Genomic DNA, 27,394 nt, shown 5'->3' on the forward strand with positions numbered 1-27,394 from the left:
GAATATATGCTCACCTGGCTGACAGTTTAAGTCTTTTTGCATATCTTGCAGCTCACTCATTGTTAGCGATCGGACAGCTATGAACTCTGACTTCCTCCTCCTGTCCTTGTGATGGCCGTGGCACATCCTCATATTTTTATTCCATCCTTGTTTTAATAGTAGATTCTGTTCTTACTAAAAATACTAAAAAAGCTGACTTCTGTGGACATTTTTTTCTCTCGTGTTAAGAAGTGGTTGATACTGGCACAGATTGGTTCTCTGATTGAACTGCAAGGCCTGTTGCAGGGGTTGAAACAATCACATGGCCTGTTGCAGGACCTGGAGAAACTGCATGGCCTGCTGCACTGCCATCAAATCTAGACATCTCTTGCTCTTTAGGGTGCTGAATAGTGTTGAACTTGGCTCAGTAGATGGGCCAGGTCCCGTCAGACTGCAGTGATTTGTGTGTCTTTAGAATTGCCAAGCTAATAACAGCACAACTTTCCAAATATTTCACTAGTCTTTCAGGATTCTGAAGCTGCTCAGAGGTTAAATTCCAAAACACTGGGGAAGCCCACTCTTCTAGGTACCTGTTCATACCATTCAACACTCCCTGCCACCCACAACTATCCAGTCTCAGGGCTAATCTCTGGGAGATATTTGTAAAGAGTGGTTTAACCTTGAACAAAACCTGAAGCATACTGAGTAGACGTAGCAATAGTAACATGCTGGTTTGAACATTCCCTCTTGTCTTCCCATAGCCTGGTTCCCCAAGCAAACAAAGTGGAGTGAAATTATTAATAATTTTCAATATACAGGTCCCAAAGTAGGAATATGGCTGCAATATGAAATACAAATATTGCATAAGTTTCCTGACCAGTGTTACACCATACAGAAAAATGATAATCTATCTTCTGGAAATGGCTAACAGTGCCACAGGGAGCACATGTTGTAAGTAGCTGTGTGATCAAAGAAGTAAAGAAATAAAACAAAGCATGTTCACTTATGAAAGTCATACATTACCATTAAAAACAAATTAATTAGTCTACAACTCCATTAAATTTGATTAGAAAATTCTGCTAAGCCATTTGGTTCCATTTAGCAAAAAGAGTCTGAAATCGTGGTTATACATACGAATTTTTGACTCAAACATAATTAGATTAACTTGAACAGAATTTCTTTTTGCAAAGCCCTGCGAGAACAAATGAAATGAAGCAAAAGAGTAGAAGATGGAAACATTTTGAAGTGTAAATAACTCCTATTTCCAATAACAATACACAGCAATCTGTAGACATCTATTTAGTTGCACTGACATACACACATCATAAACTAGCTCAAGCTCAGACATTTCGTGTAGAAAGCCAAATTTTTACAACACAATACTACAGAACTGGTATAAAGAAAAAAATATGATTTAATGCTTAATTCTGCAAGTCAGATTTAAATTAGTTCACTGTGAGAATTGAACAAAAAGAACAAGTAAGCTGTAACTACTATAGTAGCATAACAAGGATTCAAATATTAGATAAAAAGAAATCTATAGAATGAGGAAGGTCACTTTCAATACTTGCTCTAACAGGGGAAAAAAAAAAAAAAAGAGAAAGCATTCCTTATTGAAAAAGACCTTCAAACTAGAATAGTAAGATTCTTAGTGTTCTTACTAGAACAGTAAGATTTCAATTGAAGATCTGTCTGAACTACTTTAAATTTAACAGTAAGACACAGTGGATCAAGTGTGCTCACCAACAAAGTGAGATATTTACTTCCAGTAAATTTTATCATGATCTAAAGGGCTACCTAGGCTATGAGTATACAGAGATCTCTACAGTGGATTCTAAGATTCCACAGCTACGAGGACAATGAAGATTTATCTTTTATTTATTATGGATTACCACAAACCTCTGGTAAATATGCTAAGATTAAAAGGCAAATATTTACATCAAACACAAGCTATCACAGACATTACCAAGAAGCAAATTGATGTATGGAGTAGATATTGAGGGAATAAAAGTAAAGAATAGTCTCAACAAATAGATTTAAAAAGAGAATTAGTTATACTTATAATAAAAAACAGCAAATATATATAACGAATTCATCAAGTTATCACTACTACTCTATTAATGTACTTTATTATAAAGTTACTGGTATTATAACAACAACTACACTTATGACAGATTATATTTGTTAAAACTACTTCTGACGGATTATGCAGACAAATATAAATAATAAATATAAATTTAATAAAACTACTGGTACCAACTGCATCAAACTAATCTCAGATATGTATTGGAGGGGTATAAATGTGCAGTGCCAAAAATAACTTCAAAGGGGCCTAAACTAAGAAGATTGATCTCAAAATAGTGTAAGTGTGAAAAACTATTTCAGAAGAAACTGATGCCTGAAAATGGGATCAGGAGTGGTACCAAATAAATAACAAAATCGCATTTTGAAGACCACCAGCATCACAGAGTTTGCAGTCACCTAGGCCTCCACAACAAAGGCTCAGTTTGCCTAGAAAATCTTGAGGATAAGAAAAGTTTGCAATATGGGGAATTCTGAGACAAAGGTTCCACTTTAGAAAGAAAATTTTTAGATCATAGAGATGAAAGAGAGCATAGGACACTGCTTCTTAGAGTAAACAAGAGATGCTGCTAATTTGTTACACCTGAGACAAACCCTAGAAGAGGTTTCCAATTCTCTGGCAAAATTTTACTTTTCCCAGACTACTTCCTGCTTTTTAGATGGTAAGTTCTTATAAAAGTTCCTTGGTGCTACTCTTTCTGATGGCATTTTCAGGAGGCCATCTTCAAAGGTACACTTTGAAGGAGGCCATCTTCAGAGGTACAATTCAAGCATTCGCTCCTGGTTCACAGGTCAGGTTCCCAACCTAGCAGTCCTCAGCCTGGGAGATATTTTCTCCTGCCAGTATTTTAGCAGTTATTTCCTGCTGATTGTGATTCCAGGGCCAAGTTCAGAATCACAGAATCACACAAACACCAAGGTTGGAAAAGACCTACAAGATAATCCAAGTCCAACCATCCACCTATCACCAATAGCTCTCACTCAACACAAAATCCAAAAGTTCCTTGAACACCTCCAGGTCGGTGACTCCACCACCTCCCTGGGCAGCCCATTCCAGTGACTGATCACTTTTTCAGAGACATAGTATTTCCTAACATCCAGCCTAAATCTTCTGTGGCGTAGCTCGAAGCCATTACTTCTAGTCACCTTTATGGCTGCTCCCATCATAAATATATTGACCATTACTAGCACCGCCAGGCAAATCAAGATGCAAAGCAAAAAAAATGGAATGTGTCTTCTTACAATAATTTTGTCAAGTTTTCCAGTATTTGAAACTTGTCCAAAGTCACATGCCAAATGGGAAGTGACAAAAGAAGCTAGAGCAGCAACACCAAGATCCCATTTAACACATTTTAACAGTACTGACTTTCTTTACAAACACCCCGAAGTAAAGGAAATTAATTTATAGGAAAGAACTAATAGTAAGAAATCAGCTTTACTTCATTCAGACGCATCAGCCAACGTCTATGACAGTTTGAAGAGAGTATTATTTACTACAAGTATGCTGATCTCTTTCTACAACCAGGTGACCCACCTAGTGGATGAGGGAAAGACCAGGGACATAGTCTGCCTAGAATTTAGTAAAACATTTTACACTGTATTCCACAGCATTCTCTTGGAGATTCTCGCAGCACATTACTCGGATAGGGGGTACTCTTTGCTGGGTAAAAACCATGCTGGACAGCCAGGTCCAGAGATTGGTGAATGCAGTTAAATTCAGCCGACAACTGGTCTTTAGGGGTGATCCTCAAAGGAGAGTACTGGGGCCAATCCTGTTTAACATCTTTATTGATGATCTGGAGGAGGGGACTGAGTGCACCCTCAGTAAGTTTACAGATGACAACAAGTTGGGAGGAAGTGCTGATCTGCTGAAGGGTAGGAAGGCCTTACAGAGGGATCTGGATAGGCTGGATGCATGGGCTGAAGCCAACTGTATGAAGCTCAAGTGCCACGACTGGTATTTTGGTCATAACAACCTTATGCATGGCTACAGCTTCGGGCAGAGTGGCTGGAAAACTGCAAGCTGAAAAAGGATGCTGATGTTAGCTGACAGCCAACTGAACAGGAGCCAGCAGTATGTGAAGGTGGTCTAACAGATAGATGGCATCCTGGCTTGTATCAGAAATAGGGTAGTCAGCAGGAGTGGGGAGGTGGTCATCCCTCTGTACTCAGCCTTGGTGAGGCAGCATCTTGAGTACTGTGTTCAGTTTGGGGGCTCTCACTACAAAAGAAACCGGGCTTTGGAGTATGCCTTAGGAAAGACAGCAAAGATGGTGAAGATCTGCAGCACAAGTTATGAGGGGAAGCAGAGGGATTGTTCAGTCTGAAGAAGAGACTCAGGGGAGACCTTACTGCTCTCTACAACTACCTGAAAGGAGGTTAGAGTGAGGTGAGGGTTGGTCTTTTCTACCAGGTAACTAGCAATAGGATGAGAGGGAATGGCCTCAAGCTGGTCCAGAGGAAGTTCAGGTTATTACAAAAAAATTTCTTCTCAGATATAGTAGTAATGCATTGGAACAGGCTGCCCATGGAAGCAGTGGAGTCACCATCCTTGGAGATTTTCAAGAAATGTGTAGATGTTGTGCTGAGTGATGTGATTTAGTAGGCATAATGGTGAGGGGTTCATGGTTATACTAGATGATTTTAATGATCTTTTCCAATCGTAATGATTCTATGTGCAAGCCAGTTGCTGACTGCTTAGCTCCTGTAAGGCTATGTATCTCCAGAACTATTTGCAAGTCCAAGTCAGTATCTTCAAAAGTGATAGTTTCTCTTTCCTCCTAACTTCTGTAGTAATTTAAAATAGCAAACTGTAGGCCCCTAGATGCAAATAAATTACAAGGTGTTTTCCCATTTTCTGTATACTATTAAATCACTAAGAATTGTCATATTTGACTCAATTACTCCATTATGCCTTTTCCTTTTTCACAGAAGTTATCAATTCTATTTTTCTTCCAAAGCATCAATTTTAAAACTAACAAATAATATTTAATATCATAATGATTCTGTTAATATTTTTATAACTCAAATAGAGGGAAAAAAATCTTTTGAACACAATAGAACAAAATCACATTAAGTTAAACATGGTGAGAATAAATCCGAAACGTCTAATTATATACACACTAGAGTGTGCTATTGTATATAAGATAAAGATTGCTTGATTAAATAATGTAAGCTTTCCTTAAGTAAGATACAGGATTGCCTTCAGGTCTACAAGATCTTCACTTTGATCACATTGTCAGGATGCTAGTGAAAGAAGCAGATAGAAGCCTAATGATATAAGAACAAATACTGTTACTGGAAGGAAAAAAAAAGCATTTCAGATCCCGTTATATAACCAACAGAACATGTAGTAGGCACAACTTTAAGCTCACCACAGGAATCAAAGACATACTATAATTTATACAAAAAAAATTGCTACCTGGCGTATACAATGACAGAACTCTTTGAAGTAAATAATGGAGTGAGTTACCGAGCAAATTTTCACGAGCAACTTCCTATTATGGTGGTGAAGACATTTGCTGCTTACTTAAAACTGGGCTGAGCTAGAGATGAGTGATTATCAATGGACCAGTCTTCTGGGAGATAATATGAATTATTATATGTGAAAGACTATGTAAAAGGAATAGTATGCAAGTGCCTGTACATACCCAAAACTATGAAAATTGTACTCCCCAAAAAACTGCAAAAACTCTTCAAGCACGTGCCATATATACTGAAAATTTTTTACATTTAATACATGAATATTGTGTGAAAAAACTACTACAGTTTATATCTACACATATATTCTACAGGATATAGAGATTCTCCACTGAGAATGTTAACTGAGAAAAGACCTAAGTAAGAAGCAGAATTTATTAAACAATCTGTAAACTATGTGTTCTTAGTATTAATAACCATTTTGTTGGCAAAACTGTATGACATAGTAAATGGCAAAGTACAGTTGGTTCAGGAAGCCTCCTCTGACTGCCATAAGGCTTCTAAAATACAATATAGGTAGATAGTTCTTAGGAATAGAGCTAGAGCTGTGCGAGGGCATCTTATGCTACTGATGCTTTGGTACTTCCCCACATAATCAAGATAATGGGACTTAATACCAAGGGAAAGCCAAGGAGGAAGAGCACGCAAGACAACAAACCCAGGAATGCTGTCAGAAGAAAATGATGGTTAAGCTGGACATACAAAGAAAAGGCTGAGGTACTTAACACCACCTTCACCTCAGTTATCACTAGTAAGGTTGATCATGCATGCATAAAGCATGAAAACAAAAAAAAAAGGGAGCGTATAGAGGGCAGAATCAAGGACAGATAATGTGGAAGGAATACACCTTCTACATATTATCTGAAATTAGGAAAGCCAAAACTAAACTGGAATTGAATCTAACAAGAGGTATCAAAGACAAGAATGTCGCTTGCAAGTATGGAGGTTGCTCCAAAAATAACGCTTCCTAATTATTTCAATGGAAACTACAACAGATACAAAGAGCACTATTTAATAGAGAAAAGCCTCAGCTACAGAACACTATTTTTCAACATAGTCATCAACATTAGCTATGCATTTTCACCAACAAAGAACAACAGTTTGCACACTGTGCTTGTAAAAATCTGCATAGCCATCCAAAATGTGGCTTGTCTTTCACATCACTGTTATCACTGCTGAAATGCACCTGCTAAAGGAGATGATGTCACACAGGACATGGAAAAGGCAGAGGCACTAAGAGCCTTACTTTAACTGTAAGACCAGCCTTGAGGAATCCCCAAGAGGAAAGTCTGCAGTGGAGAAAGGAATTCTCGTCCTCAGAGGAAGGGGATCAAGCCAGGGAATACTTAAGAAAACTGGACATACGTGGACCCTAACTCGAGGTACTCAAAAGTGTCGAGGGAATAGGTCAGTATCACAGTCATCTCAATATAAAGTTCAGAAAGTGAATACTACTTCTCCTGCCAATCTTAACTCCTTTTCCATCATGAAATGTTTTTAGTGTTCCAAAATCTATTTACAAATCAGACATGCTCTCTGAAAACCAGCCAAACAACAGCTGTGCGGCAAAACTGCTCCAACACAAAGTGTCTGCCATATTTATTGAGTGCTGCAAGTTCCTCCATCCTGCTAATTCCCAACATCTTTCCACAATTTATTTCAGTAAGAATAATACTGTCTAATCAAATGTATTAATTGCCCTGGCAAATACTATAGTTCAAAACAAGCTGAAGACAACACTGAATGAAGACCAATTTCTACCATGAAAGTTAGAAGACAACAATATATAGAGAGTTGCTTCTAGAGATCTCAAGTAATATCTGCAGAAAAAAAAAAATGCAAATCATCTCCTCTGCTCTTTTTGTGAAGAAGTAGATGCATTAGACATTTGATATTGAACTATACCAATTCTCTAGCATCCTCAAAAACAAAACTTATGTGTAAAAATCTGAGGACAGCTGACGAAAAATAAGATTGATGGATAAGATAGACAAATTAACAGAACTTGCAGATCAACCAAGAGACAATCATCTTTTCATCAAGCTGTTGTATTTGTTCCATTAGAAAGGTGACAAGAATTGTGTAGATCAGAAGACAAAATGAAGAACAGTTTGGGAATCTAAGCATTGATTTAAGGAGTTTGGGATAATGTCAAGAAGACAGCAAGGCTTTGTAAAGACAGCTTTGTTCAGCTGATTTGCAAGATAAGATACGCTTCTCTTGACACTATCATTCAAAAAAAGAAAGGATCAAGAAATGAAATAGAACTCTCGACACTTAGATCAGACTGCCCAAGCCAGAATGCAAAATGCAGCTACAATTAACTCCAATATTTCCCTTGCACACAGTTAATTGCTAGCAAAATGTCAACGTTGAGATTTAAATCCAAAGTTGGTTATTTGCTATACATACCTAACAAATTCCTAAATAACCAAAGCCATGTAGGAAAAAATAGACAAAATACAAGTTACACCTTCACAAGAGACAACAAGTAAATTGAAAAAGCAGAACTAATCTATTTTATTTTAAAATACAGAAAGAGAACTTCAGAAACCAAAGGAAAGCATTTGCTACTTAACTTCAGTAAAATCCAATGTGGAAGGAAGCATCTCTTACAGTCCCAAAAAAGAACCCCAAGCCACAGATTCACAGATTTTACAATAAGTCCTTCTTGTTTTTTTGTTGTGTAACTCAGTGAAATACTCTTGCAGTTCTACATTCCAAATTACTGTGTTTCATTTACTGTAAAATCTCATAGAACATAAATACATTGCATTGTATGTGTTCCTATTTTAACAAGACAAATGTTTCCAAAGACCAAAAGTGTTACATTTTATGCAACAGAAATTTAAGTTTACAGTAACTGATATTCTGATTAGTATAAAATTTCAAATACTGAATTAATCAGATTTTTGGTTCAGACATTCCTGGCCCTGCCCATAATTACTAATGTCTGTTTTCTGGCAATGAGCTAGGTTAGACTGGAGTAAAATATTCCAAATAATTTAGTCCAGGGAGTATCCCCTGGATTTCAGTTATGACCTTCCTGAATCGGAACAGACATTTATTTTTCTTGGTTTATGATCAAAGTATTAAATCACAACATCACACAATCATTCCGGTTGGAAAGGATCTCCTGAGGTCATCAAGTTGATCTTCCTACTGAAAGCAGGATAAACACAGACTGCAAACCACTTTGTTCAGTTGGACCTTGAAAATCTCCAAGAATAGAAGTTCTACAACATCACTGGTTAAAATATTCTAATCCTTACCTTCATCATATTTTTTTTTTCCTTACACCAAGTTCTAACTTCCTATATTTCTATTTACAAACATTATCACTCACCCTCCTGCCGTGTGCCTTAGTAGAACCTGTCTTGCTCTATCTTTCTGACATCACAGCTCTTGGACATCTGTGGCAACCCCCAGCAGAGGTTAGAAATAGACAATCTGTAAGGTCCCTTCCAATCCAAGCCACACTGTGATTCTACAATCTGCCAGAAGGCTTCCTCTAAGCCCTCCCTTCTCCATGTTGAGGTCAACATAAAGCATTCACTGCATTCCCCTCATTCACAATCCAGTTGGTTCATCACAAAAAGCAATCCAGGTTGGCCAGGCACAAATACCTTTTGATAAATCTATACTGGCTATTCCCAGTCACTTTCTTCACGTGCCCCAAATGGCTGCCAATGGCATTTCTTCCATGCATTTCCCAAGGTCCAAAAGGCTGGTAAACCCATAAATCTGTAAACCATCCTTTTCATCTTCCTCCAGTAATCAGACTTTCCTGATATATGATATATTTCCTATGATATATATTTCCTGTGATAAAGATCTTCCCAGAGTGACATCAGTCAGGTATCGCCTACGTCAAATTCTGCTCTCTCAAATTCTGTGGGCTGTCCTCTCAAATACTCTGTAGTCTGAGCTGCTAATTCTTATAAATGACAACCTCACCTCCCCTTCTAGACTGCCTTTCTAAAGAGCTAATATCCACTATCTATAACATATATCTAGCCACACAAAGAATCCCAAAACACTGCAGTTATTTAAACATTAGTTTAACCACTGTATACAGTTCCTCTTGCTTGTTAGGGTGCATGTACTTGCATATGGCCCATATTCAGCATGGATCCCTGAAAACTGATTTAATTCTCATGTTGCTTGATGAGTGGATGCCCGGTTATTCAGTTATTTCTTTTACCGCTTCTCAACAGTAAACAGGTATAATCCCACTTAAAAATATATAGAGATGCTAAACTCAGACGGGAAAGCAATATATAAAACATCCAGGAAGAAACAACAGTATTCAGTCCTTAAACCTGTTTTTAGGAGACTTGGCTTATTTAGCAGCAGCTACCTCTAGTTCCTTTATCATTAATGAATAATTAATCAATAATGAATAATTAATGAAGTTTGAGTATTTGGAAAAAAAATAAACCATTCTTTGGAGCCTAACGTATAAACCTAGACAGCTGAAAAGTATTCCTATGTGAAAACTGTAAAATGTACTAACTTATATTTTTTGGTTGTGACCTAATAGAAACAGACACAAGTCTATAGAGAATCCTCTATTATACTTTCTGTGAAACACTAACATAATTAAGTAAAAGCATAACTCCTTTCTCAAGAGAATTTTCTCCCTTCCCCCAAGGAAGAGGGGGAAATAGAGCTTGATTTTAATCTTTTTCCTATTAAAAGGATGATATATTTAATCTATTTTCTTCCTCTAAGGAAAGTCTTCAAATAATCAAAAACAAAATTTTAATTAAACTAGAACATATCAGATATATCAAATATATCATATACTCTGAAAAAGACAGCAATTATCAATACTGCATTAAGTTACTCACAGATAGCCAAAAGCTATTACAATGTTAGCTTTTTAAAAACACACAGATCTGTGGCATTTTAACAATTACATATTATGAAATTATGTGGTCTAGGCCATCTTATGCTCAGTACTGGGGTCACTCCTATTTGACATCTTTATTAATGATCTTGATGAGGGGATTGAATGGACTGGATCAATAAGCCAAGGCAAACTGTATGAGTTTCAATAGCGACAAGTGTCGGGTCCCTTTACAGAAAAATTTTCTTAAAGAAAGATCTGAAGGACAACTGCCAACAAATTTTCCTCCTGTATCAACAAAGACAGGCAAAGTGACAAACAGAATTAATATGAGTAAAATCTAATTTGTCTTTCCTTCTCCCACTGTATCCCACTGAGAAATGTGTTTCCCTCAAAGACTTGCATACACATAACTGAGACAGTAACTGACTTTTTCATTTCTGTACCTAGCACTCACTCACTCTTCAGATCATTATTACTTTGCCATTATATTTCTTCTATATTATACTCTTCCATCTCACACTCTTCTTTCCTGTAACCCTAACAAATCCATGCTTTATCTCTGAAATTCTTCATTTGGAAAACAGTAACCATCTTCACAGTTCTACTTAATCTAATGCACTTTCAGAAAAGTAAAGTAAAATCAAAAAAATGAAAAGAAATCACACTATATCCAAGTGAAATCAAGAGGACAAAATAGACGAAAGAGCAGCAGTCAGAGTCCTCCTGCTGCTAAAAAGTGACAAGAAGAGGCACAGATTTCAATTTGGACGCAAATATCACCTCCTCTACTTCCACAAACTAAGACCATATATATGTTGTCTTTGTGAATTCAAGAATCCCTCAGTTCCCTTCTACGAGTCAGCTGGAAGGGATGCAGAAACAAGCTCATGACTTACTCACTGTATAAAGATGAAGCAAAATGTGCATAGACTTTTAAAGACTGTAGCACTGGGACTGAATTTTATTTAAAGCTTTAGCATACTATATATTTGAAACATATAGGGGGGCATAGACAATGCTTACAGTAAGGCTCTGGGCTAGAAGTGTTTCAAAAAGTGTAAAATACTTTTAAAATACAACCATCCTCAACTGGATGTATGCAGAATAATTAAGCACATGTAAAGCTACTTAAAAGACTTGAGGCCATATTTAAAAACCTGAGTTGCAAATATATATTAAATATATTTATACATATGAAAATCAAATTAAAAATTGTTTCTTTCCTGAAAAATACTACTGGGTATCTATTGTGCAATGAAAGATTAATCAGCTATGTCAGTGAATGTTATCTAATGTATACAGATAATGTAACTGGTGGTGACAGAATAGGAATGTGTTGACAGTTTTTGAAATACCATCGTAGGAATTACAACATCTAAAAAGGGCTAAGGGCTGCTATTTTTATTTAATAAACATTTTGCTCTCAAAAGAATATGCAACTAAAGACAGAGTACTTTGATATAAGAAGGAGAGCAAATGTGACTAGACTGTTGAGAGTTTTTGCATATTTTCATGAAATATATTCAGAATTTTCTTTTCTTTTTTTTTTCTTTTTTACAGGATAGCTAACATATTCTCTTTACCCATGTGAAATGTTCACTGCATTTTTGACCAAATCCCGCTAGGTCTAAATAATTTTTTTCTCAGTCAATATAGTCACACTAAATTATAACAATATCGAAGAACACAAAATATATGTTGGAAAGGAAGACGGAAGCAAAAAGAGCCAAATCTCCCTGGAAGCAGATAATTTCACTGTATTCTAGTAAGGAATTTCTTGCATGTTCAATTTGAATAAGTTATCATAAGTCACTCCAAAAAGAAAATCATGACAGTTTAAATGAAAATTGAAACTGCTACATAAAAGTAAAGTATTATACAAACTTGACTTGTTAGTTGCATAGTAAATAATCTCTAATGCTTCAATGTATGAATTTTAGATTGAAAATATTAAGATGCATTCTGTGACTCTTCTGAGCTTATTGAAAAGCTATGTGGCAAATATGAAGATTTAGCAATTAAAGGGAAAGGAAGGGACAGTTATTCAAAGTTGTTTCCAAACTATCATTCTAAAATTTGTTATGCATCTTCATTTCTCCAAGTATGTAAGCATGAAAAATGCACCAAAATGCTGTTGAAAATATAAGTTTGACTAAGTTCTCTGCAAACACAGCTCTGGTGGAGTCACATTCCAGACTGAAGCAAGGAATCGCCTACGCAAAGAAACAATTCCTCTCAGCAAGCAGCTGCTGCTGCCATTGCCTTCCACGTGGTAATGGCTCTGACATGGCTGGGCAGAGACAGGAGCAGAGGCTTCTACAGGAGCACTGCAAACAGACTGTGGTATGTCACTGAAAGCATGGTGCAGCAGTCTGCATAGGCAGGGTGAGCATCCCTCTCCAGTTGGAGGTCTGGCTCACCAATTGGCTGCCTCCTACACAACAAATCTAATCATGGTTTCCACTAGGCAGAAAGCCCTTGTAAAAAGAACACAGCTACCCAGACCATGTGCCTGTTCGGAAATGCAGCTGTTCAGGTCTCTGGCTGCAGGGAGTGCCTGAGCCTGCTGCTGACACCAGAGAATGGTAGAGACACCAGCTGTGTGAGGTGTGAGCAGGTGGATGATCTGCTCAGCCTGGTGCCAGAGCTCAAAGAGGAGGTGGAAAGATCAACGAGTATCAGGAAATGTAAGCAGGAAGTAGACTGGAGGAGCAACTCCCTGTCACAGTTATGAGAAAGGTGGGTATCACCTCAACTGAGTGATACACCCCAAGCAGTGGTGGTGGTGGATCCCCTGCCCTGTTGCTGCCAGGAAGGGGGAGAAGACCTAAGAGATGCAGAGGAATAGAAGCAGGTCCCCACTCAACATTTCAAGAACCCCCTCCCCCCATTACCCACCCTCTTTCCAGGTGCCCTTATGAAACAGGTTTAAGGCTTTAAAACCTGAGGGAAAGGTAAGTGGGAATGTGGTAGGTCAACTCAAGGAGGCTGTCTAGGGCAACAAGGTCGACTCCATGCCTCAAGACTGCCTCCACCAAAAAGGAAAGAAAAGTAATTGTCATGGATGACTCCTTCTGAGAGGAATAGAAAGCCCCATGTGTAAACCAGACCCTATCCATAGGGAACTGTGCTGCCTCTCTGGGGCCTTGGTAAGGGACATGACTAAGAGATTCCCTAGTTTGGTTTGCCCCTCTGATTATTACCCTTTACTGATAGTTCAGGTTGACGGTGATAGTAACTGAGAGAAGCCTGAGGGCTATAAAAAGAGACTTCAGGAGACTGGGAAATTAATGGGCAGTGCAGGACTACAGGTGGCAGCAAGAAGTACTGAGAGGACCAGGAAAACCTCTCTCATAAAAAATGTGGCTAAGAGACTAGTACAACTGCAGGAATTTTGGCTTTTTCAACCACAGGGCAGCTTACTTGGCACCTGGCCTGATATCTGCTAATGGGGTCCACCTAGGTCAAAAAGGGGAGGGGGGGGGAGGAAGGGAGAATCTGACCCAGGAGCTGTCTAGGCTCATTAACAGGGATTAAAAGTACATTTGAAGAGAGAGGAGGGTGATAGCAAGCCTGTCAGTAATGTGTGGCATAGCACAGTTAGGTTGAAGAGACAAAGAGCAATCTGCTGCTTCTTACGATGATGAAGGCAACAGGTAGACTAAAGGTAAATATTTCAAAAGGAATTAAGGAGTTATCTTCAAAGAAGGTAACAAGATGAGCTGCCCTGCTGAAGTGCCTTTATGTTAACACACACTTTTTGGGAAGCAAACAGGAAGAGGTAGAAGTCATCATGCTACTGGAAAACTATGATGTAGTTGCTGTCACTGAACCCCTGTAGGATGATTCCCATGACTGGAATGTAGCTACTGACAGCTACAAATTGCTCAGAAGGAACGCACAAGGAAAGAGGGGAGAAGGCATTACCCTCTACATCAGGGAAAGAATAGTGTGAAGAGCTGTCCATGAAGAATGGCCAAGAGCAAGTTCAAAGTCTGTGGGATAGAGTTAGAGACAGGCAACAGGGAGCTCTGTAGTTGGGGTCTACTATATTACAGGCCACTTGATTAAGCAGAGACTGGTAATGAAGCCTTCTTCCTCCATCTGCAAGAGGTGTCATCTTTGCAGGCTCATCCTGCTGGGGAACCACCCTGACATCATCTGAAAAAGTAGCATAGTGAGCTGTGAGCAATCCAGGAGGCTCCTGGAATGCATTAAGGATAATTTCCTGAGATAGGTAATAGACAATCCTGCCAGGGGGGATGCAATGTTGGACCTGCTACTCATCAATGCAAGTGAACTGACTGGTGACATCAGGATTGGAGACTGCCAGGACTATACTGACAATGTAGTTCATGCTCTTGAGGAATATCAGACATACGAAAGTAAAATCAGGAAGCTTACTTCTAGGAAAGCCAAATTCCAAACTCTTCAGGGAGGTTGGTCAACAAAACTTCCTGGGAATCTGTCCTTAAGAACAAGGGAGTGAAGTAGAGCTGGCAGATTTTTAAGGAAGCTTTCCTTAGGACCCAAGAGCTCTCCATCCCTTGGTGCAGGAAGTCAGGAAAGGAAGGCAAGAGACCAACATGGAGGAAATGGGACCTATTGATCAAACCAGAGGACAAGTAGAAAATGCACAGGTAATGGTAGCAGGAACAGGTAATCTGGGAGGAGTACAGGAACACTGCCAAGCTGTGTAGGAATGAGGTTAGAACGGCCATCTGGAACTGGACTTGGAAAGGGGTACAAAGAAGGATAAGAAAGGGTTATAGATAAACCCTTTTGGAAAAGGAAAGTCAGGAGTCCTCTAAACAATACAGGCAGGCTAGTAACAACAGACAAGCAGAAGGCTGAGGTACTCAATATTTTTTTTTCCCCCTCAGTCTTCACTAGTGACTGCTCTACACATAACCATCAAGTGGATGATTAAGAAGGTGGGAACTGGGGGAATGATGCCCTTCTTGCTGTAAGTGAAGATCAGGTTTGCAACTGCCTGAGGAACCTGAATGTCCGTAAGTCTACAGGTCCTGATGAGATGCATCACAGTACTGAGCTAACTGGCTGGCACAGTCACAAAGCCACTCTCAGTCATTTTTTTGAAAAGTCATGGTGGTCAGGTGACGTCCCTGGTGACTGGAAAAAGAAAGGTAGAAAGGATTACCCAGGAAACTACCAACCTGTCAGCCTCACCTCTGTGCTGGGGAGATCATGGAGCAGATCCTCCTGGAAGCTACACTAAAGCACATGGAAGAGAGGGAGGTGGTATGGGATAACCATGGCTTCACCAACGGGAGGTCATCTCTAACCAACTGTATTGCTTTTTATGATGGTGTTAACTGCATCAGTCAACAAGGGAAGAGACACTTATGTCTTCAATCTGGACTTCAATAAGGGCCTTTAACATGGTCCTTTTCTCCAAAGTGGAAAGTTATGAATTTGATGGGTGAACTCTTCAGCAGATGAGGAACTGGTTATGAGCTTGAACCCAGAGAGCGGTAGTCAGTGGTTCAATCTCTGAATGGAGATCAGTGATGAGTGGTGTTCCCCAGAGGATCAGTACTGAGATCACTTTAACATCTTCATCAATGGCATCAACACTGGGATTGAGTGCACCCTCAGCAAGTTTGTGGATGACACCAAGCTGTGTTGTATGGTTGACATGCTGGAGGGACAGGATGCCATCTGGACAGATTTAGATAGGCTTGAGCAAACAAAGCCAAGTGCAAGGTCTTGCGCCTGGGACATGGCAACCCCTGCTATCCTGGTGGATGGCAAATGAGCCATCAGTGTGCCCCTGCAGCACAGAAAGCCAACCATATCCTGGCCTGCATCAAAAGAAGCGTAGCCAGAAGGTCAAGGGAGGTGATCCTATCCCTCTATTATGCGCTGTTGAGGTCTTACCTGGAGTACTGTGTCCAGATGCAGAGTCCTCAGTATAGGAGAGATGTGAACCTATTAGAGTGCATTCAAATGAGGGATGATCAAGTATTCACAACAATTATATTAATACTGTCTGATACTTTGCATTGAGCACAAACAGGACTCAAGCTGACACAGAGTTCTAGAGTTACTAGTTTTGTTTTTTGTTGCTCTCTTTTATGTTTTGACTAAAAAAAATAAAAATAAGTTTTGTTACTTACATAATTAGCAGTATTATACAGATTTGATGATCTTGAAGGTCTTTTCCAACCTGAGCAATATAGATCTATGATCTATAAATTATACGTGGCCCAAGACTATTTATCTTCACTCAGTGCAGCCCATTATCCAGTCCAACCTTCAACCCATTACCACCATGCTCAGTAAACCATGTCCCTAAGTCCACATCTACATGCTTCTTGAACACTTCCAGCCTTGTTAAGCTTCATACAATTGGCCTCAGCCCATGAATCCAACCTGTCTAGATCCCTCTGCAGGGCCTTACTACCCTCCAGCAGATCAACACTTCTTTCCAGCTTGGTGTCATCTGTGAACTTACTAAGGGCTGCTCTGAAAGTAATGCCTCCCATTTTATTATGTTGGCCCATGACATCAGAGGTGGATGTTGGTAGCGTGTGGCAGTAGAAGTTGAACCTTTCCAATAATATTCTGTTACATTCTGTTGCCATGCAACACATGGCAGCAGAGGGACAGTGCAAAATGGCATCTGACATGGAAGTGTCTACGAAGGAAAGATTTGTCACTGAATTCCTCCAAGTGGAGAGAACTACACCTACTGATGTTTACTGATGCTTGCTGAATGTTTATGGAGACCAAACAGTAGATGTGAGCACAGCAAGCCAGAGATGGCATGTTTCAGCAGTGGTGACAGCAACAGTAGGTCACCTCCACTGGTGCAGATTTTTTAGAAGCACAGCCTACAGGCTCTTATTCATCACTCATGCCAACAATAATGGTGGTAATTGTGTTGAAAACCAGTGTTTTGTAGCTAAGAATCTGCTCTATCACATGGTGTTACTGTGCTCTTGTATTTGTTGTAGTTTCGGTGGAAATAAAGAGGTATTACTTTCAGAGTGACTTATGTACAAAAACATTAACATTTTCAAATTTGGGATATTTATGAAGAACGTTATGTAAATTAGATACTCAATTTCCATGTAAACCAAAGGTATATTATATTAAAATTGCCTAAATTAATTATAGTGGTTCAACACAGCTAGTGTGCAAGCACAGAAACATTTATGTTTAATAGTACAGAAATAGAAAAGACAGCAAAATGGTATGGTATTTTCCATGTGTACATGATCTAGGTATGCCAGTCATCCCTAAACCTCCAGAGCCAGCTCAAGAAGAGGAACTGTTTTACAGCTTAACTTCCCAGTAACAGAAGAATCTGTATATTCAGAATTCAGCTGTTCTGTTTAATTGCAGCTTAGAGTATTTTCTATCCTCCTATTCTAATATGAACTGAAGTTAAGGTGGAGTTATTTAAAATTGAATGAAATTTTAACACAAAACAGGCTATAGCTATGCTTTTTTTTGTGTGTGTGTGTGTGTGTGTGTGTGTGTGTGCTTTTTAGCATTATTATACCCTGTCATAGAATCACAGAATATTCCAAGTTGGAAGAGACCCATAAGGATTATCGAGTCCAACTCCTGTTCACACAGGACCACCCAAAAATGAGACCATATGTCTGAGCGCATTGTCCAGATGCTTGTTTAACTCTGGCAAACTCCATGCAATTACCATTTCCCTTGGGAACCTGTTACAGTGCCTGACAACCCTCTCAGTAAAGAACCTTTTTCTGATATCCAACTTGAACCTTCGTTGTTGCAGCTTCATGCCATTCCCTCAGGTGCTATTGCTGGGTCACCAGAGGATCAGCACCTGCCCCTCTGTTCACCCTCATGAGGAAGCCACAGTGAGGTCTCCCATTATTCTCTTATTCTCTAGGCTGAACAAACCAAGAGACTTTATCTGCTCCTCACACATCTTCCCCTCTAGACCCTTCACCAACTAAAGCAGGGCTTTTGATAAATCTTTGCAGGCCTCCTTTGGATACTCTCCAATAGTTTTATGTCCTTTTTGTACTGTGGTGTACAAAACTGCACACAGTACTCAAGGTGAGGCCATACCAGTACAGTGTAGAATAGGACAATTACTTCACTTGACTGGCTAGCAATGCTATGCTTGATGCACCTCAGGATACAATTGGTCTTTCTGTATGCCTGGGCACACTGTCTACTCATGTTGAACTTACTGTCAGTCAAGATCCCCCAAACCTCTTTTAGAGGGGAAGAAAGTTGTTGTTAAATTTCATGCAGTTGGTGATTGGCTAGCTCTCTAATTTGTCTAAATCTCTCTGCAAGGCCTCTCCATTCCTGATAGAGTCAACTGCTCCTCCCAATTTAGTACTGTCAGCAAACTTCATTTAAAACACCCTTCATCCTACATCCAAGTCATTTAGTAGAAGATTATATAGAACTAGCCCTCAAACAGAGTCGTGGAGAACCCCACTAGTGACCAGCTGCCAACCTGATGTAACACCATTTACTATGCATCTTTGGGCCTAAACCATCAACCAATTGCTCACCCAGCACATTACATTTTTGTCTAGCCTAAGCCTTTTGTCCAGAAGGATACTGTGAGAAACAGTAACGAAAGTTTTACTGAAATCCAAGGGGATTACATCAACTGGCTTCCCTTGGTTAAATAGATGTGTGACCTTGTCATAAAACAAAATTAACTTAATTGAACAGGACCTTCTCCTCATGAACCCATGATACCTGGATAATTTGATAACTGGAACAATGTTTGCCAGCTTCCAGTCAAATGAGACCTATCCACATTCTCAAGACTGTTGAAAAATAATTGAGAGAGGTCTCATGCTGACACTGGCCAGCTCTCTGAGTACCCTGGGATGAATTCTATTGGATGAATCCCATAGATTTATATGCATGCATATGGAGCAGTAAATCCCATGCAAGTTCAGTGTTGTCTGGGAATTGATTGTTACCTCAGTCACAGTCTTCTAACTCAGGCCATCTGAAGTGCCAGAGCCCATCATCAGTGTTGAAGACAAAAGTGAAGAAGTCATTAAACATCTCTACTTTGTCTAGGTCTCTGTTTATGAGATTACTGTTTTCATCAAGTAAAGAAGCCATGCTCTCCTTAGTCCTCCTTTTGTTGTTAAGGAATTCAAAAATAAAACCTTATGACTGTCCCCACAGTACTGGACAGCTTCAACTCTAACTGAGCTTTGGCCGCACTTATTTTCTCCTTATAACTGTGAACAGAATCCCTGCAGACTTCCCCATGTTGCCTGATCTTGCTTCCAGTGGCCATATGCTTTCTTTTCTCCACCTAAGCTATGAAAGAAGGTATCTGTTTAGCCAAACTGGCCTTCTGCCCTCTCTGTTTGACTTCTAGCATTTTTGAATTGCCTGTTTCTGTGCTCTCAAGAGCAGAAAGTGGAATTTTAAAATTGACCAGCACTGATGGACCCCAATGCTTCCAAAAGACATTTCCCAGGGGATCTTATTAACAACTTCCCTGAATAGCCTGAAATCTACTCTCGCTATATTCAGCATTGAGATTTTGGTGGCAGTTTTCCTCTTATCACTTACTTTAAATACAACCATTTCATGGCCACTATGGCCAAGATGGCCACCAATCTCTCCTTTATTAAATGGTCTTTAAGGTACCTTCCAATCTAAGCCATTCTAAGATTCTACTATGTTTTCCCTCATAATATTAGGCTTTATAATTTAAATGTCAGATTTAATGGAAACTCAATGAAAAGAATCCCCAAAAATCAACAGCTTCAGAAATAAACAGATGAAACATCATCTAATAAGAACAACGATTGTACTTATATTATCATGCAATTTAATTCCAGCTAAGAATTAATGCACAATCTTTGCATAATTATGTACTAATTCATCAACATTTTCTTCAGCATAGGCTTTCTTACCTTTCTAAAATGTTACTTAAATAAGGTTTCTACCTGATCTGCTTCTTTACACACAAGAACATTACTCAAGATGAAATAGTAGTATTGAACTAGTTAATTTTTTTAATCATGACTTTTTGCAGCAGTAGAAATATTATTAAACTGAAGTCACTGTCGCAATAAAAATTGCAGAGATGTTCCCTAAACAAAAATGGGTAACAGAAACAAAGGATTCCAAACAAAAACATCTTCAGTAAGTTCAAAAAAGAACTATGGATCTATTAAGTTAGAAGAATATACTTTCTTTTGGCAACTAACTTCTATTTCGAAAAGAAAGATCACACTACATCAAGTACATTGTGCTGTGAAATAAAATGAGCCTGCTTAACTTCCAGAAACTGTTGACGATGGGAAAAAAATGTGCATAACCACAACTGCAGTTTTCCAACTACAGTGCAGTACTCAAAAGTGTGTGGTAAATCAAAGAAATAGCAGAGGAAAAACATGATCCAGTTCTTAGTGAATCATCAAAAACTGTTGTCTGCCACTAGACCAAGGATCATAAGTCTTATCAGCTAAACAATCTGACCAAATAATTAAAGTTCCCACTTAGGCTAGAACTCAAGCACTATTTTCTCTTCCCGAACCAACTGTTCCTTTTATGATTTGTAAATTAGAGAATGCCACTTGCTAACAGGATTAAGAGAAAACAGATAATAAAAACTGAGAGATTCTTTTAATCTAAAGTATCATATTAAAGCTGAAGGGAACTACTATGTTCTACATGAATCTTATTAACACCTTTCTGCTTTTCTTGTTCATGTGACAGGTTTGAAATGTATCATGAAGGCTTTCAGTATTCATTGTGAATCTACCAGAATATCTTTTATGTTTGCATATACATTTTCCAGATATTTATAAAGAAACCTGCAATAATAAAAACTCATCTCCCAAAAACCTGCTTATATCCTTGTCACTCTCTATGACATTTGAAAAGCGGTGGCAATCACGTGAAACCCCTGGTGACTGGAGAAAAGGTAACATCATGCCCATTTTTAAGAAGGGTAAAAAAGATGACCCCTGGAACTGCCAACCTATCAGTCTCATCTCTGTGCCAGGGATGATCATGGAACAGATCCTCCTGGAAACTATGCTAAGGCACATGGAAGGCAGGGACGTGATACAGAAAACTAGCATGTCTTCACCAAGGGCAAATCCCTCTTAATCAACCTAGTGGCCTTATAAGACGGTGTCACTCAATCAATGGACAAGGGAAGAGCCACTGATATCATTTATCCGGACTTCAGTAAGCTTTTGACACAGTATCCTTCTCTCCAAATTGGAAAGATGGGGATTTGATGGGCGGACTGCTCAATAGACAAAGAACTGGCTGCAGGATCAAGTCCAGAGAGTGGTGGTCAATGGTTCAATGTCTGGATGGAGATCAGTGATGAGTGGTGTCCTCTACGGATCAGCGCTGGAGCCGAAATTCTTATAATATCTTCATCAATGACATTAACACCAAGTTTGCTGATAACACACCAAGCTATGAAGAGCGGTTGACACACCAGAGGGATGGGATGCCATTCAGCGGGACAAAGACAGGCTTGAGCAGTGGGCCCAGGTGAACCTCATGAAGTTCAACAAATCCAAGTGCAAGGTCTTGACCCAGGTGCAAGGCAACCCTCATTACCAATACAAACTGGGGGAATATAAAGACTGAGCATAGCCCTGCTGAAAAAAGACTTGGGGATACTGGTGAATGGGAAGCCAGAAATGAGCCAGCAATGTGCCCTTGCATCCTGGACTGCATCTAAAAAAGATAGGCCAGCAGGGCAAAGAAGGTGTTCCAGCCCCTTTACTTTGCAGTGGTCAGGCCCCACCAGGAGTACCGCATCCAGATGTGGAGTCCTCAGTATAGGAGAGACACGGACCTATTAGAGCACATTAAAATAATGTGTGGAATGGAACAGCTCTCCTATGAGGACAAGCTGAGTGAGCTACAGCTGTTCAGCCTGGAGAAGAGAAAGCTGAAAGGAGACCTGATAGCAGCCTTTCAGTATCTAAAGGGGAAAATATAGGAAAGAAGGGACAGACTCCTTAGCAGGATCTGTGGTGATAGAACTGGGGGAACTGGCTTCAAGCTCAAAGAAGGTAGATTTAAGTTAGATATAAGGAAAAAATCTTTTACAGTGAGAGTGGTGAGGCACCGGAACAGGTTACCTAGCATTGTGGTTGATGCCCCATCCCTGGAATGAGGCTGGATAAGGCCCTGGGCAAACTGATCTAGCTATGATGTCCCTGTTCTCTGCAGGGAGTTAGACTAGATGGCATTTAAAGGTCCCTTCAAACTCTAAGGATTTGGTTATTCTATCTTCCTATTCAATTGCTTTCATATGGTACAGATAGCTGCAAGATAGTTTTAAACTATGACTACAATTCATAGCTTTTCTTGAATGAATATTTACAATTGAAGAAAAGCATGATCAAGTGACTAATGAATTCCAGAGCTTCAAGCACCTATTATTTATAAAACTAAAAAGAATTCAGAGAATGAAGTGGAAAAACTTATTGAACAAAAAAGATGAAGTCTGCATTCTGGTTCTGCTACTTATCTTAAAATTGTAAAACTCCATATTTACATCTTGCTATTTTGTATTCTCTGAGAAACACAAATGTATTTAAAAAAAAAGTCCCGGGAGTTTCCCATATTTTTATGGAACATGAAATGATAAGGTGACTGACAAAACTTCTCACAAAAACCAAGTATTTTGTATTTGTTTGCAAGAGAGAAGGCAAAAATGTGTGTCTAAAAAGTTAAGACCCTTTCTAACAACATTAAAGCTTACCTTTAAGTCCTACCCCCACACTTCTGCCACTGTGTAGAAGCAGTCTACGATTGGAAAATCTTTAAAACAAAAAGCAACATCTTGATCAGTAGGGCAGTAGGGAAAACTTAAGCTGAGACTAATACTGGAAAAATAGCCCCTGTGATCATCCAATGAAATCACTCCAAACCAGACCTGCAAAGCCAATAAAGCCTATGAAATCACAAAAAAAATAACCGGCTAAGTTGTCAAAGTCAGACTAATGAAATCTTCTCAGAACTAAATACAACAAACTCACAACAACAATAGCAACAACGAGTCTTATCTAAACATTACCTGCTTTAAAGATCTGATCACTCTGGTTTGGCTCCAAACCACCTTTTGCAAATACAAAATACACTGAAACTTCTGGCATCTGTGATTAACAGTCAGTTAATTTAGGAAGTATAAAACAGCATGAAGTAATGCTCTTTCAGATGTATTACATGCTAGATCTATCATTTACAACAATTGTTACCATCAAATATTAGAATAAACATACACAAGGAATTAAGTCATAGAATGGTTTGGTTGGAAGGGACCTTTAAGATCATCTAGTTCCAATCCCCCCCTGATAGGCAAGAACACCTCCCACTAGACCAGATTGCTCAAAGCTCCATCCAGCCTGACCTCCAGGGTGGGAGTATCACAGCCTCCCTCACTGTGCAACCTGTTCCAGTGTCTCACCACCCTCATTTCTTCCCAGTATCTAGTCTAAAACTACCTTCTTCCAGTTTAAAGCCACTTCCCCTCATCCTGTTGCTACATGCCCTTCTAAAAAGTCCCTCCCCAGTTTTTCTGTAGGCCCCCTTCAGATACTGGAAGGTCACTATAAGGTTTTCCCACAGCCTTCTCTTCTCCATGCTGTAGGGTCCCAACTCTTAGTCTGTCCCTGTAGGGCAGGTTCTCCAGCCCTGTGACCATCTTTGTGGCACTTTTCTGGATCAACTCCACATGTCCTTCTTGTGCTAGAGGCCCTAGAACTGGATGCAATACTCCAGGTCTCCAAATTTATGCACATTCATAGCACAGGACTCAAGAATAATTTCGGTTAACTGTCTTAACCTGTCACAAAACTATCCCAGAATCATCACCACACTCTTAAAGTCAACAGAACTAATAATTGGCTGTTTCTACCATAAAAAAAAGTTCACTCACATCTGTACTCTGTATCTGCCAAACTTATTCAGTGTGTGCCACAGATATTGTCCTCTGTGTCGTACAAGCCAAAGAAGAAAGACAAAAGCAATTGGCATTACAAGCAGTACAAGCTTCAAGAAATTCATTTTAACTTGCAGCTTTTAGAAACATGACTCACTTTTGTTCTCTAATCTGATTTGACCATATCCAGAAGACAAAATACACGAGTTTTCCTAACAAGTTAAAGGTTATGACTTTTTATCTGTTGCTCTTGAAAACAATAGAGAAACGGACAGATACTTGATGCATGATGCAGGCTATTAAACCTATATTCCTGCTAACGTAAAAATTAAGTTTTGATTTGAAGACCCTAAAAATTCTTCAAATTCTGGAGCAGGCCTGTAGGTACTGAGAGGATTAGTTCAACATAAACATACTTCACACAGAACACTTGAAAATACAAGCATATTGCAAGAAATGAAATGAAATTACCTGAAGTATCTTGTAATGATCTTGATGTGAAAGAGCTTTCTCTTTTTTCTCCTTCAAGAAATTCATTTCTTGAACACTATGTTTTTCCAGTAAATATTCTAATTCCTGTAAAGATTACGAAATATAATAGGAGAAGTAAAAGTGTTTGTGAGCTGTGAAAATACAGATTTAGGTCATTGTTCCAACTAGCTTCAGTTCTGAAGACAATAACATTTTCTTAACATCAGAAGATACTTAAAGTTAGGTATTTCCACATTTTAAGTGGTTTCTGTCTTTCTATAGTTGAAAACTTTATTAAATACCTTTAGAAAATGGTTTCACTAAGAGGCACCTCCATCTCCAAAATGACTAGAATCTTAACCAACTCCCAGCATGAACCAGATAAGTAGAAGGAAAATGGCACTAATAACTACTAATTTCCAAAATTATTTGCTGTACAAAAAGCTAAAGACCATTTTTTTTTCCCCATGTACCTGTTGCTCCTACCAAACGCTTCCCTATAAATAAGCTGTGGGCACCTTTCAGTTGTTCAAGAACAACTATTTTCTCAGCCACTGAAGAAGCCAATTTAGAAACAAATGAGCAGCCAAATCACTGGATAGCTATTCAAAAAAAAAAAAAGATGGTCAAACGGAGGACAAAAGGAGCAGGTAAGCTTAGCTCACTCCTGCATTTGGATGAAATAAGGACACCATCTGAGATTCAAAGTCTGATTCAAGCATAGAGAAACAGACTTTGCAACACTTCTTTATGTAGAGCAGGCATATCCAACCCACAGCCCATGGGCCACATGCAGCCCTGCCCAGACCCATCCTGTGGCCTGCTCCCTCCTTCCTGATACCATCATGGTGATCGTTCTCCCCCACTGTGTGGCCCAGCCTGGCCCCAAGTGTGTGCCCATCACTCAGCAACAACAAACAATCAGTGTGTGATGGGCACTTTTGGGGCTGAAATCAGCACAAGGTGGGGCAGAGGGAGAGAGTGGAGCGCACAGTGCAGTGTTAAGGCAAAAAATTGTATGCATTTTGATATATTGGCTATATACAGTCCTTTGAACAGTGAACAATATGCAGCCTTGATTTTCATTTTGACAAAGGTATTTGTCAAAAGGTTTAAAGATTGCTTAGAAAATCATCATCTTTTTTCCATATATTTACAACTACATTTTCAGTTGATACAAATACATTACTTGCAAGTTTTCAAATGGAATATACAGAGTTGCAATCAGACATTCAACTCAAAGAAAGAAAATCTGATAATGTCTCTCTACTAGACTTTAATAAGACCTTTCTGATGAAAGAAAAATATCCCTTGCTTCACAATCACACCTTATCCATGTCATCACTTTTTTGGAAGTACATGTATTTCTGATCAGCTGTTTTTAAGGGTGAAGGACAAGAGTGAAACTTTGATGAACAAACACCTTGAGAGCTCACTAAGAAGTGCAAACATTTTCAATGAACCAGTGATGTATTAGTTCCACAAAAACAAAGCCAAATATCTCATGAGTTTTAGTGGCCCTTTTTAAATTTTTGTTTTTGAAACATTAAAAATGTAGAACAAGGTTTGTCAGTTATATAATATTATTAAAGTGGCTCAAGATAATTCCTCATCACTCGATGAGGTCCAGGGAAGCCAAGAGATTGGACATCCATGATGTAGTGCTTATTTCTTTGTATGTCTCTCTTATAATCTGTATTCATGCTACCCTTACTTCCCTTTCAGCATGCTCTCAACTTCTGGCAATATCAATTCACACTAGATCTTCCCAATCTTGTCTTAATTACTCATCTCCATCTTCATTTTATTTTCAACAAATCACTCCCTTCTTCCCTAGCACACCTTGGTTGCTATCGATGGATAGTATTAAGTATACAACAAATTTAATTTTCTTGTGGTAAGAGACATGGGCTGAGTTAATGTCTCAAAAACTAGGCAGGAAAAGAAGATGTTGCAGTCACCTGCAGGATCACCTGTGAGAGACTGAGGTGTTGCCCAGCCCCTCCCCTGGAAGATCCTAGAACAACAGACTGAATATATGTGAATCAGATTATAAAAAGGTATAAACACCACTGGATGACCACATCTGTCATCAGAGACCATAGCTGGATCATCTTTTCTCCTTTTCACTTCGCTTTCACTGTTGTAATTCTGCTGAGTCTTAAGTAAATTTGTGATTTGTCTCAAGTAATTGTCATTAGTCTTGGTTACCAAACAGGGAATTAAAAAAGTAATCTCACCCTAGTCTCCAAGAGGATAGGACACTTACTCTCCAGCGTCTCAATGACCTTTGATTTATTCAGATACACAACAACAAGCACAATCCTACTTGGTACTCTACAATACTCAGTGTGGAAGCAACATGAATTTAGTTACCAGATCTCCCAAGAAGAATTAAAAAAAAAAAAGCATTATATTCGTATAGACAGCCAAAGGCACTTCCAGCTTCAGAGACCACACACACTCCCAAAACATTGTTAAGACTTCGTACCATATGACTTCACGCTGAGACATTTTGTCTTTTAAAAACTGGCTCAATTTGGTTATTTTCTCTTAGAGAGCTTTGTAAATGTAAGATTTTATTATTATTATTTTATTTTATTTTT

At 39.0% G+C, this 27,394-nt stretch overlaps 1 protein-coding gene across 1 annotated transcript in view; it reads right to left on the bottom strand.

Moving 5' to 3' along the window:
- Nucleotides 1-24,891, bottom strand: part of LOC104912506 — a 42,808-nt gene extending 17,917 nt beyond the window's left edge. The window contains exon 1 of the mRNA XM_010716318.3: nt 24,789-24,891. Within this exon, the coding sequence (XP_010714620.1) occupies nt 24,789-24,854 (66 nt within the window). The 5' untranslated portion in view covers nt 24,855-24,891. The remainder of the gene's footprint in view (nt 1-24,788) is intronic.
- Between the last annotated feature and the right edge of the window lie 2,503 nt (nt 24,892-27,394).

The sequence above is a fragment of the Meleagris gallopavo genome, chromosome 1, assembly GCF_000146605.3.
Source record: "Meleagris gallopavo isolate NT-WF06-2002-E0010 breed Aviagen turkey brand Nicholas breeding stock chromosome 1, Turkey_5.1, whole genome shotgun sequence".
NCBI lineage: Eukaryota > Metazoa > Chordata > Aves > Galliformes > Phasianidae > Meleagris > Meleagris gallopavo.